General features: G+C 36.0%; 2 protein-coding genes across 3 annotated transcripts in view; both read left to right on the forward strand.

Moving 5' to 3' along the window:
* Positions 1 to 807: 807 nt before the first annotated feature.
* Positions 808 to 2045, forward strand: LOC128015422 (diphthamide biosynthesis protein 3). The gene is made up of 3 exons (XM_052599242.1): positions 808 to 1004; positions 1339 to 1413; positions 1759 to 2045. Exons 1-3 carry the CDS (start codon positions 897 to 899, stop codon positions 1831 to 1833), a joined length of 258 nt encoding a protein of 85 aa, XP_052455202.1. The 5' UTR covers positions 808 to 896; the 3' UTR covers positions 1834 to 2045.
* A 3639-nt stretch (positions 2046 to 5684) lies between these two features.
* LOC128015423 (cytoplasmic protein NCK2-like) overlaps positions 5685 to 12911 on the forward strand; it is a 70450-nt gene continuing 63223 nt past the window's right edge. The window contains exon 1 of one of the 2 annotated variants that reach the window (XM_052599244.1): positions 5685 to 5935. The gene's annotated coding sequence lies outside the window, so the exon portion shown is untranslated. The remainder of the gene's footprint in view (positions 5936 to 12911) is intronic. The other variant, XM_052599243.1, reaches the window with a different exon arrangement.

Raw genomic sequence — 12911 nt, forward strand, 5'->3', positions numbered from 1 at the left:
TACTGTGATGTAAAAATTTTAAATGGGTGGTTTAAAATTTGTCTCTGGTCTGTTTTCTGTGTATGTGTAAAATTATTGCTCTTCTGTAAAGCACTTTGGTCAGCCTGGTGGCTGTTGTAAATGTGCTATACAAATAAAATTTTAATTGAATTAAGAATTACATTCAGTTATTTGTGAGAAAATATACGTTCAGAATGAAATGGGCTACTAGCGTAATTCTTACTGTATATATGTGCAATGCAGTTTACGGATTGCATATTTATATAATAGTAGCTACTGTATGTAAATAATGAATGAAAAATGGTAAAAGATTGTGGCTGATATTGCTTACAGTTCATTTCTGACATCTTAAATACAAGACTGAATGCATTATGCATTACAGTGCATTAGCTTGGAATAGTTTACTCTAGCTTCTAGCAAACAGTATGTATCCTGGGGTGTTTCTTGTATATAGATTTGCATTATTTACACAGTGTAACTTTAGAACAATTAAGTATGATAATACTAATATGCTATTCCAATTTGAACTAACTTAATGACTCAGATGGAAGCAAATCAAACCAACTCAAGAAGGTTAGTTAGGTCAGCATGCCTGTATTTAACTGAATAATAATTGATTGCAATCTGAATTTCACTTCATCGTTTAATGAGATGATGAGCCTATTGAACTAGAAACATATAGCATGCAGGCCTACTCGAGATATATGATACTTGTACAGCGCAAGGTGAATAGAAATTTGTCTCCTCCTGGTGGCTAAATTGTAAACAGCTTTTTGTTGCACTTGGCTAGTTGTTGACAACGTCATAATTGTGCGCCACGTTCTTACGTCATCGCGGGTGCATGTGTTGACACCGGGCCACCGGCGGCGAGGCCGTTTAAGAGTAATTGATTTAAAATGACGGTGTTTCACGACGAGGTTGAAATAGAAGATTTTGAATATGATGAAGAAACAGAAACATATTATTTCCCTTGTCCATGTGGTGACAGATTTGCGATAACGAAGGCAAGTTTTGTTTCTCCTGTCATAACATGTTCACTTTCTAAACGTGTATATATTGATATGTCATCAATTAAAAAGTTTTATTTGAATTTGTGTAGTCGTAACTTTTACAGTGTAACGTTATTGTTATATTAGCGGGAAAATTAATGGATACATTTTTGGAATAGCTTACAGAAGTACTGCAGAACTAGAAGATATTAACACAGGAAAACAAGAAAAGAAACTGACATTTAATTGATCTAATAATATACATCTGTGTATTGGCTCGAGGTGTCAGGGTATAACTTAGTGGCAAATATTTTTAGGTGAATTGAGGGAAACTGCTTCTGTTTTTCAGGAGGATCTTGAGAATGGTGAAGAAGTGGCCACCTGTCCTAGTTGCTCACTTATAGTAAAAGTAATCTATGATAAGGTAGGATGATTAGTATGTTCTGATATTTGTGTGAAGACAACTTTTTGTGGTTATTTGTTGCTCTGCACTGCAGAATATTAAGGATAATTTAATAAACACTCACATTAATAAACACTAAACATTAATGTTCTTGTTTTAGTGTAGGAATAATGCCTTGTCTTGGAAAAAAAAAAGGTATAATAATAATAATAAAAAAATAACGTATATTCTGTTACTACCACTACTTAATGATCTTTCATAACATTTGACCTCAGATGTTTTAAAGGTTAAATTATTAGAAATGTGTCCAAATTCATGTAAGTTTATTTAAAAGGCTAAAATATACACTTTTTGCTGTTGTTGTAGGAGCAGTTTATGTGTGGAGAAGTAATCGAAGCACCAAAAACATCAGATAACAAACTGGAGCTGGCCCAGAGTTGAGACATAGACATCGACATGACTCTTTCACCTGATCCTTTGCCCTGATAATGGACTTAATGCACATCTGTCATTTCACATACAGTATGCAGATCTTTTGTGAGAAAACTGATCACATGGACTTAAGAATTTTAGCACCACAGATTTTGCACACAATTTACTTTTCTGTTAAAGTTATTTAAGTTAAAAAATGAATAAAAACCTTTTAAAAACAAGCCCTGTCCTTGATTGAAAACACATTTTCAGGAATTAAGAGCATCTGGAGTTTGATTCTGTCCATTTTCAATGGGTTGGGTTTTGGTTCTATGTAATTTGGGTGCTGTTCCTGAATATTTTTTTTTTATCCTTTTTGTCAAGTCTTTTATACCTTTTTCCCAAGTCTGTGCTTTCAACCTTTTTTAGAATTAAGAATGACATTAATCAGTGCTTATCTCACAATATCTCATGAGACTCTCCCCATTGTGTACTTCTTGGCATTACTTTTGGACACCAGGGGGTGCTATTTTTCAACAAAAAAATGAAAATATGTACAGAAGAATATTAAAATTGTAGGTTATGTATGACACCCAATACAGAATTTGTATGAGTTTGTTTATAATGCAAATGTAAATCCAAATGATTGCAAATCTAGCCTAAATCTACAACTCAGAAACGCAAATGGCTTGTACGCTACTATACTTCCCATACACATGGTAACACAAGGATACATCAAAATGCATTTTACAATAAAATACCTTCATTTTAAGTGTATCAATATAAACTACAAAATACAGCAGCCACACCAAGAATCAAAATAAACTACTGTATTTTTTTTTTTTTAATTCTTCAACAAAGGAGCATAAAATTTATTCGCAGACTTTCCATCAACTGGCTTATTTAAATCTATCTCTTCACTATAATACTGACTCCATTGATTGAGTAAACAATGTTTGATAGCAACAGCTTTTCTGTGCCCAAGTCATGATGCAATAAATCTGACATGCAACCAGTTAACAGATCAAATATCCTGTTATCTCCCAGATGAAGGTTAGTTTTAAAGTAACCAACAGTTAAATGTTTAACAGTTTGCGAATGACTCATAATTGTATCCTAATTTAGTTACTTGGTGGTTTGGTAATGAAGGGCCTATTGCATCAGCAACACTGACTCAATGACAAACACGTCATTTATAAGAAGACAACTGATGGCACCTGTATTTATAGCATTTAGTTTCTAACTAATTAATAATTTGATTGTTAATCATAAATATAATAAAAAGATATGTGTCAGGCAGTCATTCATGCAATAATATGCAAAATCATGGTCCTACTAAAAGGCTACTTCAATTAGGGTATAATATTTAGTATATTCAATATATCAAATATCTATTTATTGTATTCAAAGGTTCAAAACAAACATTTTAGCATTATAACAATTAAATTATGAATATGTTTAGATTTTAAATGCAGTCAGAAATGTTTACTCAGAAAGAATCAACAGAACCTGTCGAGGAATATTAATGCAACTCCAACCACTGAATCTTGAGCACCATAGAAGTATAAAGGACACATACACGTATACACTTATTACAGTAAGTGCAATTGCATTAAGCACATCACATTCTAATACTAGTTTCTTCCATGCTTCCTTTTCCACTCCAACTTTCAAAATAATTCCTGCCCACTAAAAGCTGCACGGATATATTTGCTTACCCTGACAGGCCTACTGATGTAAATGATTTAGAAAAAAGTTTATATCACTTTATATCATCACCATGATATGAATTGTCATATCAACCAGCCTTAACATGCAGTAATGCTTTAAACACCGTTGGCAAGCTATAGTTGAAAAAAAAAAAAAACAGTTTACTATTAAAACTGATTGGCTGATGCTATTTTTAACAGCTTGTCAGTGCCTTTTTATTCTTTCATGTTAACTGAAGGCAAATTTGAATGATGAAATAATTTAAGTTTAACCAGCAGCTTGTACAATTGACCATGACATCCTCACCTTATCTTATTCCAGAAAAGTCACCCACCCAATGCTGAATAGAGTTGTACAGCTGCAGCTTACATAATGAATATTGGGGTCGAGGGGAGGGGGCGAGTCTGGACTAAATCAGCACCCTGATAAAGATAAAGACTGGCACAAAGTATTATATGTATTTTGAAAATACAAAAACACTAATCTTAAATGTATTTAAATACAAATTACATTAGATTTTTGCCAAAAGCTTTAAAATACAAAATAGTATTTTGTTTTTTAAATATGTATTTTAAATACAGTACATGTATCTGAAACACTGCCCGTACATTATGGGAAAATATTCTTCTTGCAATAACTTTTGTAACAGGTTTGAATTGTTGAGCTTTATGAATGCAGCAAAACAATTGGCCTATATGTAGAGCAAGAGAAAGAGTAAAAATATTTATTGCTTCAACATAATCAACTGAAATTGCACACTCTTTGAAAATGTTTTAAATATAACCTCTCAATATGAAAACATGTTTGTCATTTTCATGGTTGAGCCAAACCTGGCCTTCCATCAATTCATCCGTTTAGTGTTTCCATCCAGTATATCAAAGCATAGTTCGGCCTTCATTGATTTCCGGTAATCTACATTTTGCCATTTGGCTTGTCAGCAGCCAACCTTGGTATGTGTGTGCATGTGTGTGTTTGTGAGAGCAGTTTTCTGTCCTTTATATGATATTGAAAAGTCCCATCTCTCTGATGACTGTGGCATCCTTTATGAGCCAGCAGAAGAAATTCTGCACTCCTCAAAAGCATTTTAGCTCACTCTCTCAATGAACTGATCGAGAAGAGGATACGGGCTGCCACCCACCCTACATGTCCACACAGACGCCAACAACATGATATAAAACAGCTGGTCATGTAAAAGCAAACACTTGTTTCATTAATCACATGGCCTCTCTCATTAACATTTTATATGACACATTTACAGTTTCTCATTTATGAACACAACACACAATTATTTTATTTTATTTTTTTTAGAAAAACTTTATTTTTTTTAAAACTGCATGATCTTTCGAACTTTGCTATGAAATGCATACAGCCCCACTGAACACTCATTACACACTGAGATTAAAATTAATAGATCATTGCCCCTTGTATCATATTTTTTGAACAATGTCTAAGCACTTTGTAACATGCAGTCTACACTGATTGCAGACATATTCAGGTAAAATGATTAATAAGATTTTAAGCAATTCCTGAATACAGTTTTGGGTCTGTTGATAACATTCTTTTAGCAAAATTAAGCCTTGAAAAATGTAAACGAACAAACACATGAATGAAAAGTAAAAAAAAAAAAAAATCAAATATCATACAGAAAGTAAGGAAAAACTGATTCTGTAGTGTAACATGGCATTTTTTGTATTTTTTTTTTTTTTGAAACAGTATTAAGAATCTCAAAATTATGTCATATAATTTCCACGGCAACGTTCTCACTTATAGTCTATGTTTCTCACATGCATATTTCTAATACTTCAGTCTTTCGGACCCTCATAGGCATACATCTGCCACTTTTCAATACTATGGTCTGTAAAACTCTGTGGTCTGTTAGAGTGCACTTAAATCTGGTACTCTTACAATTCCTTCAGCTAAACTGTTAATTAAATCCTAACTTTTTATCAGCTAAGCAACATAAGTTATAAAAGTTATATTAAAGTGTTACCTAAGAAAAAGTACTTTTTATATGCTATGGGTCCGTGGGTTGGTTGAGAGTCTGAGTGTGATCTTTGCTGCTTTTTTTTAGGAAACAGAAACACAGCGCAAACAATTAAGTTGACAATACATTGCGATCTTGTACATTGCCTTTCGCTTCGAGTCATGAACATTGCTCGCCCCGGGCAGTTCAGCCCTGGCAGCGGTGACGTCATCGAGCACTGGGTTGAGCAGCAGAGAGAGAGCGAGAGCTCGAGAGCGCTGCGGCGGAGCTCATACTCATAGGGCCTGCGAACGAAGCACTGGGAGGACAACTAAGAGCACGCTGAACGGGATATTCCATCTCTTCTACATGCACCAACGCAGAGGCTAATAGGGATAAAGGCCGTTTCCATCCGTATTCCTTCTTTTCCCCCAAACTGTCGAGAGGCAACCTGTAAAGGTAAGCAACAGCGAGCTCGTAAACTTGGTGCCCATGCTTGTGTGGAAGCTTCACGGGAGGTGTATTCGGTGTTTCGTGGTTCACTAATAGACGTTTCGAGAGAAAGTCTAACTGAAAAGCGAAAACCTTTTTAAATCGCTTATAACCTCGCATAAGACTCGTGAAGTCACACACAGTGATTATGTCTCTTAAATGTGCTGCTGGTTAAATATTGAATGAAGCTTTTGTGTTTCCACACCAATACAAGCAGCTTAGGCAATAAGAGTCGAGTCTTCGAATCTTTCTTTGCGAATCATAACGCAGAGCTGTTGTTATGGTACCGAAACCAGCTGACTTTAAACTATATTGTTATTGTTTGTTTTTCTGTGTCACTGTGCAACACCATATGGCACAGTTGCAATTATTATTATTATTTATTCCAATTAAATAAAGTGCATTTTTATTAGGAGCATTTTTTTTAAAATGTGGACAGTACTACGATATTTATTTACTTATAACCAGGCAGGCCTGATAATAAACAAATACATTATCATAAGTATCTCAATGTTTTGGCTTAACCTTTTTGGTTATAAATGTTGCATACATTTTCAACCTGGCCTAAACTATTAAAATTCAATGTATTTACCCTTCAAAAAAGATGTATTTAAGCTGTAAATGTCAAGCTTTTTGTCTTAAAATAATTATAAAAAAACATTTACAAATAATTCATGCTTAACAGGAACTGTTAACCCCAAAACAAAAATTCTGTTGTTGTTTTCACCATTATTTCAAACCTGTTTGCATTTCCTTCTGTGGAACATAAAGATGACACTGGGTGTAAATTATGACTTAAGTGTTTGGGTGAATGGCTGTTATGTCTAAAGTCAAACTATTCATTTAAACTACACAGTAAGATATTAAAATAATTTACCTCAAACACTATTGTTTCCTGTCGATCACACCGTTGTGCTAATGCTGTTGCCTGCATGGTGGTGGTGTAGTTTAGGGATTAACCAAAAGTTATTGATCAATAGACCTATGTAGAAAATTTGTCAATATTGGATTTGTAGAATCGGTTCATAATCTCTGTCTGTCTTTGTCTTCAGTGTCTGTTACTCCTCCTTCTACTCTCCTGTGGTATTTCTGTGGAAAGGGAGCATCCCTGGCTCTTTCTGCAGCATAGACAGTGTGCATGCCAGAGATAACAGAATTGGACCATTTTCTAAATCCCGCAATTCTTTCATTTGCTAAGAACAGGTCAAGCATAATGAACTGGCACTGTTTCCCTTTGCAGTTTCATTTGTGTGCTCCGCTGCAGTTGATAGTGGAAATCGGGTTGGTTTGACATGCATTATGTTAATATCATATGGTGAGTGTGCTAAATTGGTCAACTACGTCTTTTTAGGGAATCAGATTTACCTTCTCTCACATGACATCAGAGTCAGAAACCATATAGGATACTGCAAGCCCTCTCAAAGTGAGATGAGATTTAAACTACATGTATTTAAATTCATTCAGATGTGTAAAATGTCATAGTTTAAAGGGCTTCCCATGTATTAGCAGGGGCGGACTTTACCATTAGGCAAAGGTCGGCAATTGCCTTGGGCCCCGAGCTACCTAGGGGCCCCCAAAATGCCCCATTAACTTGCTTAAAGATTTTTTTTTTTTTTTACTTCGTGCAAAATATATATTTCTAAAACTCCATTTGCGAAAAATGGCATCAAATCATTAGTGTCGCAGACAGGAGGGCCCCCCCACCTCACTACATTGGACTATTCTATTATTTCACTTACTGCGCATCTGCGAAAGTGACAAGGCTGTAATGCGCCAAAAAACTTTTGAAGAAGTGATTGACAGTGATAGACATTGTGTACAGAGAGAGATTGTTGACAGTAAAAATGAAGCGAAGCTACCCAAGCGGTGCTGAAAAAAGGAAAAACAGGAAAATAGCAAATTTAGCAAAATTGATGAGTAATGAGTACTAGCAGTCACTAGCCGCATTTCCACTGTCGGCCCAGTGCGAGCCAGGGCTTAAAAGAGGCCGTTTGTTTGCATGCTTTGTTATATATTCAAATTCAAAATCATCGATGTTTTAATTATAGAATTGATTTAATTTATCAGGACTCAAAATTAATCACACATAAATACACTTATTTCTATTTTATTTATTTATTTTTAACGCTTATGAAAATAGCCTGCTTATTCAGTCGAGTCTGTTTCTGTTTATTAGCCACAGTATAGCCGTCACATTTAGAATGAATGATAATATCTCTATTTTTATAAAAGCTCCCGAACAAAAAACATTATTAGGCTATATTCTTTTATGATAGGCAATGTGAGATAAACTCTCGAGACGAGGCTTGTAAAAGATAATATAAGTTACTTAATACACGATTGTGATAGAGAATAAGAAGCTGACGTCTGATTTCTTCAAGCGGTCATATTTTACCATGTTTACTATGGTAACATGTTTAGCGTGCATATCTTTTTCATCGCTTATAAATATTTCTGCATTGTATGGTGATTATCCACATTGGATCAAGTTATTTCAAACACTCGCTGCTGACTGAAAGAGAGTTTTGAGCTCAACTTATTTTTAAAAAAAGTGTTTAATGCTGGTGTTAAAGCTGTTATCTTTCTGAAATGATCCTCGGCGCAGACTCGCTATTTTTATAAAAGCTCCCGAACAAAAATCATTATTATATTTTGATGATATGCAACGTGGAGCTAAACTCTTGAAACGAGACGACAGATAAAATGTTACTTAATAAATACACGATTGTGATAGAGAGTAAGAAGCTGACGTCTGATTTCTCCAAGCGGTCATATTTAACATGTTTACTGTGTAACGTTAATGTTTAGCGTGCATAGTCTTTTACATCACTTATAAATATTTCTGCCTTGTTTAGTGATTATAATCCACATCGGATCAAGTTATTTCAAACACTTGCTGATAACTAAGAGTGAGTTTTGAGCTCAACTTATTTAAAAACGTCTTTAATGCTGGTGTTTAAGCTGTTATCTTTCTGAAATGATCCGCGCTGACGCTCTCTAGACATGGAGAAACTCCGCCTTTGTTCATAACCCCTCCTCTAGCCCCAGCTGGCCCGCTTTGGCCCAAGGTTTTCGTCGGGCCCAAAAACCCTGGCCGTTGGCCCCGAGGAAGCCCCGGCGAGGCACGATCAAGCCCCGGAATTGACAGTGGAAACGCGACTGGCCCTGGCACGCACTAGCACGCCGGTCTTAGCTCGGTAGTGGAAACACGGCTATTCTGACCAATTTGTTACACTTGAACTTGAAGATGACCAAGCACTCTGGCCAAAACATCTCACTGACAAAGAACGCTGCTTAATAGTGCAGAGAGGCCCTGTTCAGAGCAAGGATATAATTTATCCTTTTTATTTTTCTTCTTTTTTTCTTACAGATACAACTCCAGATGTCTATACATCATTGCTGTGTGAAGACTGCTGAAGAGAAGTAACAAGTAGGGCTTTTTTTTTTTAAATAAGGATTGACAAAAGGAGGGAAACAAGAGATGTAGAGGGCCCCATGTCTGTGTTTGCCTTGGGCCCCAAAATGTCTAAATCCGCCCCTGTGTATTAGAGAAGTGTTTTTTTTTTTTTTTTTTGAGATCCCTTAGGCTCCTAGCAGTATAATTAATAATGGTACATTTACCCTGTAAAGCATAACATATGAAATTATAAAAAATTATATATATATATATATATATTTATTAGGGCTGTCAAAAATAGCGCGTTAACAGCGTTAATTAGTTGGTTGTCGTTAAATACGTCAAATTTTTTAACGCATTTCACGCATGCGCAGTGTGATAAATTATTCAGGTTAGGAAAGTCTCGTCGATCTCTGAATTCTCAAGATAGTAAAAAACAGCGGCGAGCGCCGCGACGAAAACACCGAAGAAGCTTAAGGTTTTACCCCATTTACTCTCAAATACATTCATGCCAAGCTCGATAAACAGAGACAACTTTGGTAGTTGATACGCGGGAGCTTCTTCCTGTTATAGCAGTGATCCTCATCTGGCTCGCGAGTTTCCTGCAGAGTTTAGCGAAGACTCCAATTAAACACACCTGCCTGTGATTTACTAATGATCCTAAAGACACTGATTAGCAAACTCATGCGTGTTTGATTAGGGTTAGAGCTAAACTTCGCAGGAAAGTGGATCTCGCGAGCCAGATTTGAGGATCACTGTGTTATAGCGTCCTGTGTTTCACACTGCGCATGCGCAGAACGCCTACATGTAGCTATATTTAACCACTGGTTCACCTAAAACTCTTACACTATCTGTAGTTAAATGGCATGGTTTGATATAGTGCTCAGGTAAATTTGATGTAAGCAAATGTTAAACTTTTGAAATTCAGAAAAAAAGAACCACATATTGATGAATCAATACATGAAAATTATGTATCTGTGTCCTGTTATTTATCTTTTGGTATGCATTTCAGAAAAAAAAATGGTTAGGATTCAGGTGTAGTTGCAAATAGTGATTAATCATGATTAATCCACTGAAAATTCTGATTAATTTGATTAAAAATTTTAATCATTTGACAGCCCTAATACATACATATTAGGGGTGTAACGGTTCACAAAATTCACGGTTCGGTTCGATACGATACACTGATGTCACGGTTCGGTTCGGTTCGATACGTTTTAGATACAGCAAAATGTAAAAACATCTCAACTTTTCAGAATGCCGCAAGCGCACCGCGGGTCATGTGACAAGAACTAACCAATCAGCTTCATCCTTTCCCGTAACAACGTTGAGAGCTCAGCCAAGATGAAGGATCAGCTGATCATAGTTGTATATGGATTGCAATTTTGAAATAAATTTAGTAGCAGCGCTACTGCAAGCGATTTTTAGAGCTGCAAATCCATTTATCCTTCGCTGAAATTTCCGCGTCTCATGGAGAGAGCACGTCATTGTTGCTTAGCAAAGACAGACGCCTCATGAGCGCTTCTGCCCAAGCGCTTTGGAAAGGAGGAGAAAGACGCGCTTATGCGTTTTTAGGCACGATATGTGAACGGCCCCTAAGGCGCTCGCTCACTCAGCACGCGCTGAAGGCTCGTTGCAAAATGTCGAATGCCTTTAACAGACCAGAAATATAAGATCCTAAAATAACCAACAGGTCTGGTGTTTGGGTTGGATTCCCTGTAAGCTATAGTTTCTAAATGCTGCAGGGATAGTTTGCTGCGTGCATGTTTCTCCTTTTTTTCGTCCTTTCCCAGATAGTACTGACGCATATATCCCAGATATTCCCGCTGGTGTTTTTTTTTTTTTTTTTTTATTCCCGCTGGTGTACCCTGTCATGTTGCAGATGCGACATACCGTTGTTTTTTTATCCACCACTCTCTTGCCATCACCATTATAGCTTAAAGGGAATCCAAAGTGCACCCAAACACCAGACCTGTTGGTTATTGGAGGATCTTCTCATTTCTAGTCTGTTAAACGCATTGGCTATTTTGCAACAAGCCTTCAGCGCGTACTGAGTGAGCGAGCGCCTGCTGAGTAGCCTAACATAAACATATAAGATGGTGTTTTTTTCTTCTTCGGGAGTGTCAGGGGCGTTGCCTGTTACGTTGTTTGGGTTATTGGGCTACCTTGTTGAACGCATATCATTATATTTCTCTCTCTCTCTTTTTTTTTTTTTTTTCAAATATAATTAATTACTCCAACGAACCGTTCGGTATACATAATGCGTACCGCGTACCGAACCGAAAGCGTCGTACCGAACGGTTCAATACGAATACGCGTATCGTTACACCCCTAATACATATATATATATATATATATATATATATATATATATATATATATATATATACACACAGTACAGACCAAAAGTTTGGACACACCTTCTCATTCAAAGAGTTTTCTTTATTTTCATGACTATGAAAATTGTAGAGTCAAAATTGTAGAGTTTTCTCCATAGTGTGAGCACTAAACGGCGGTGTGAGATGAGATCCAGTGATTCAGTGATTACACAAATGACTCTGCAATTTTAAATTAGTTTAAAGCCAAACAGGAGAAACACTGTGTGCAACGAGACAGTTAGAAGACTCTTCAATCTACACATCACCATCATTTACCATGGATTTACTGTAACACTCTTACTGCAGCATGGTATTGTGGCAGAAATGAGATATATCAGTGAAAATAGGCAAAGCGATAGATGTTATTTATACTGTTTATGCAAATAGCGATAGAGGCTATTTACACTAAGTGTAAATAGCAATTAGATGCTATTTACACCGAAAAGAGCATATTCTCTTAACGATAGAAGCTATTTACACTAAGTGCAAATAGCTGTATTTTTAAGGGATATTCTATTTACACTAAGTGCAAATAGTGATGGATGCTATTTGCTTTGTTAAAATAGCAGGATTTTCTGAGTAATGGTATATAATTATAGTATGTATTTGTGATTTAAGATATAGCATGTGTGCATTTATACTGAATGTTTTTAGACTATTGTTTTTATGTTTTTACTATGGTATTGAAGTGCTATATTTGTGGTTTAACTGTGTTGATCATTATTTAAATGTATGCTACCATAGGAGACCAATGCTTAAAGCTGCAGTAGGTAACTTTTGTAAATATATATTTTTTACATATTTGTTAAACCTGTCATTATGTCCTGACAGTAGAATATGAGACAGATCATCTGTGAAAAAAATCAAGCTCCTCTGGCTCCTCCCAGTGGTCCTATTGCCATTTGCAGTTACAGACCGCTCCCGGTAAGAAATCAACCAATCAGAGCTGCGGTCCGTAACTTTTTTTTGTGTTCAAAATGTAGAAAAATGTATATAATAAGCGAGTACACCATGAATCCATTTTCCAAACCGTGTTTTTGGCTTGTCCTGAATCACTAGGGTGCACCTATAATAAGTGTTTATATTCGGACTATTTTAGATTGCTTCGGGGGTACCGCGGCGGAGTAACCCAGTACCTTTGTGATTCTTCATACACATAAACAGAGAG

This window comes from Carassius gibelio, chromosome A6, assembly GCF_023724105.1.
Source record: "Carassius gibelio isolate Cgi1373 ecotype wild population from Czech Republic chromosome A6, carGib1.2-hapl.c, whole genome shotgun sequence".
In the NCBI taxonomy this organism is placed as follows: Eukaryota; Metazoa; Chordata; class Actinopteri; order Cypriniformes; family Cyprinidae; genus Carassius; species Carassius gibelio.

Bases quoted from the DNA above. Each gene is read 5' to 3' on its own strand.
- LOC128015422 (XM_052599242.1), top strand. From the start codon at position 897: ATGACGGTGTTTCACGACGAGGTTGAAATAGAAGATTTTGAATATGAT. The intron at 1,005-1,338 runs GCAAGTTTTGTT...TCTGTTTTTCAG, and splicing joins ACAGATTTGCGATAACGAAG to GAGGATCTTGAGAATGGTGA. The intron at 1,414-1,758 runs GTAGGATGATTA...CTGTTGTTGTAG, and splicing joins TAAAAGTAATCTATGATAAG to GAGCAGTTTATGTGTGGAGA.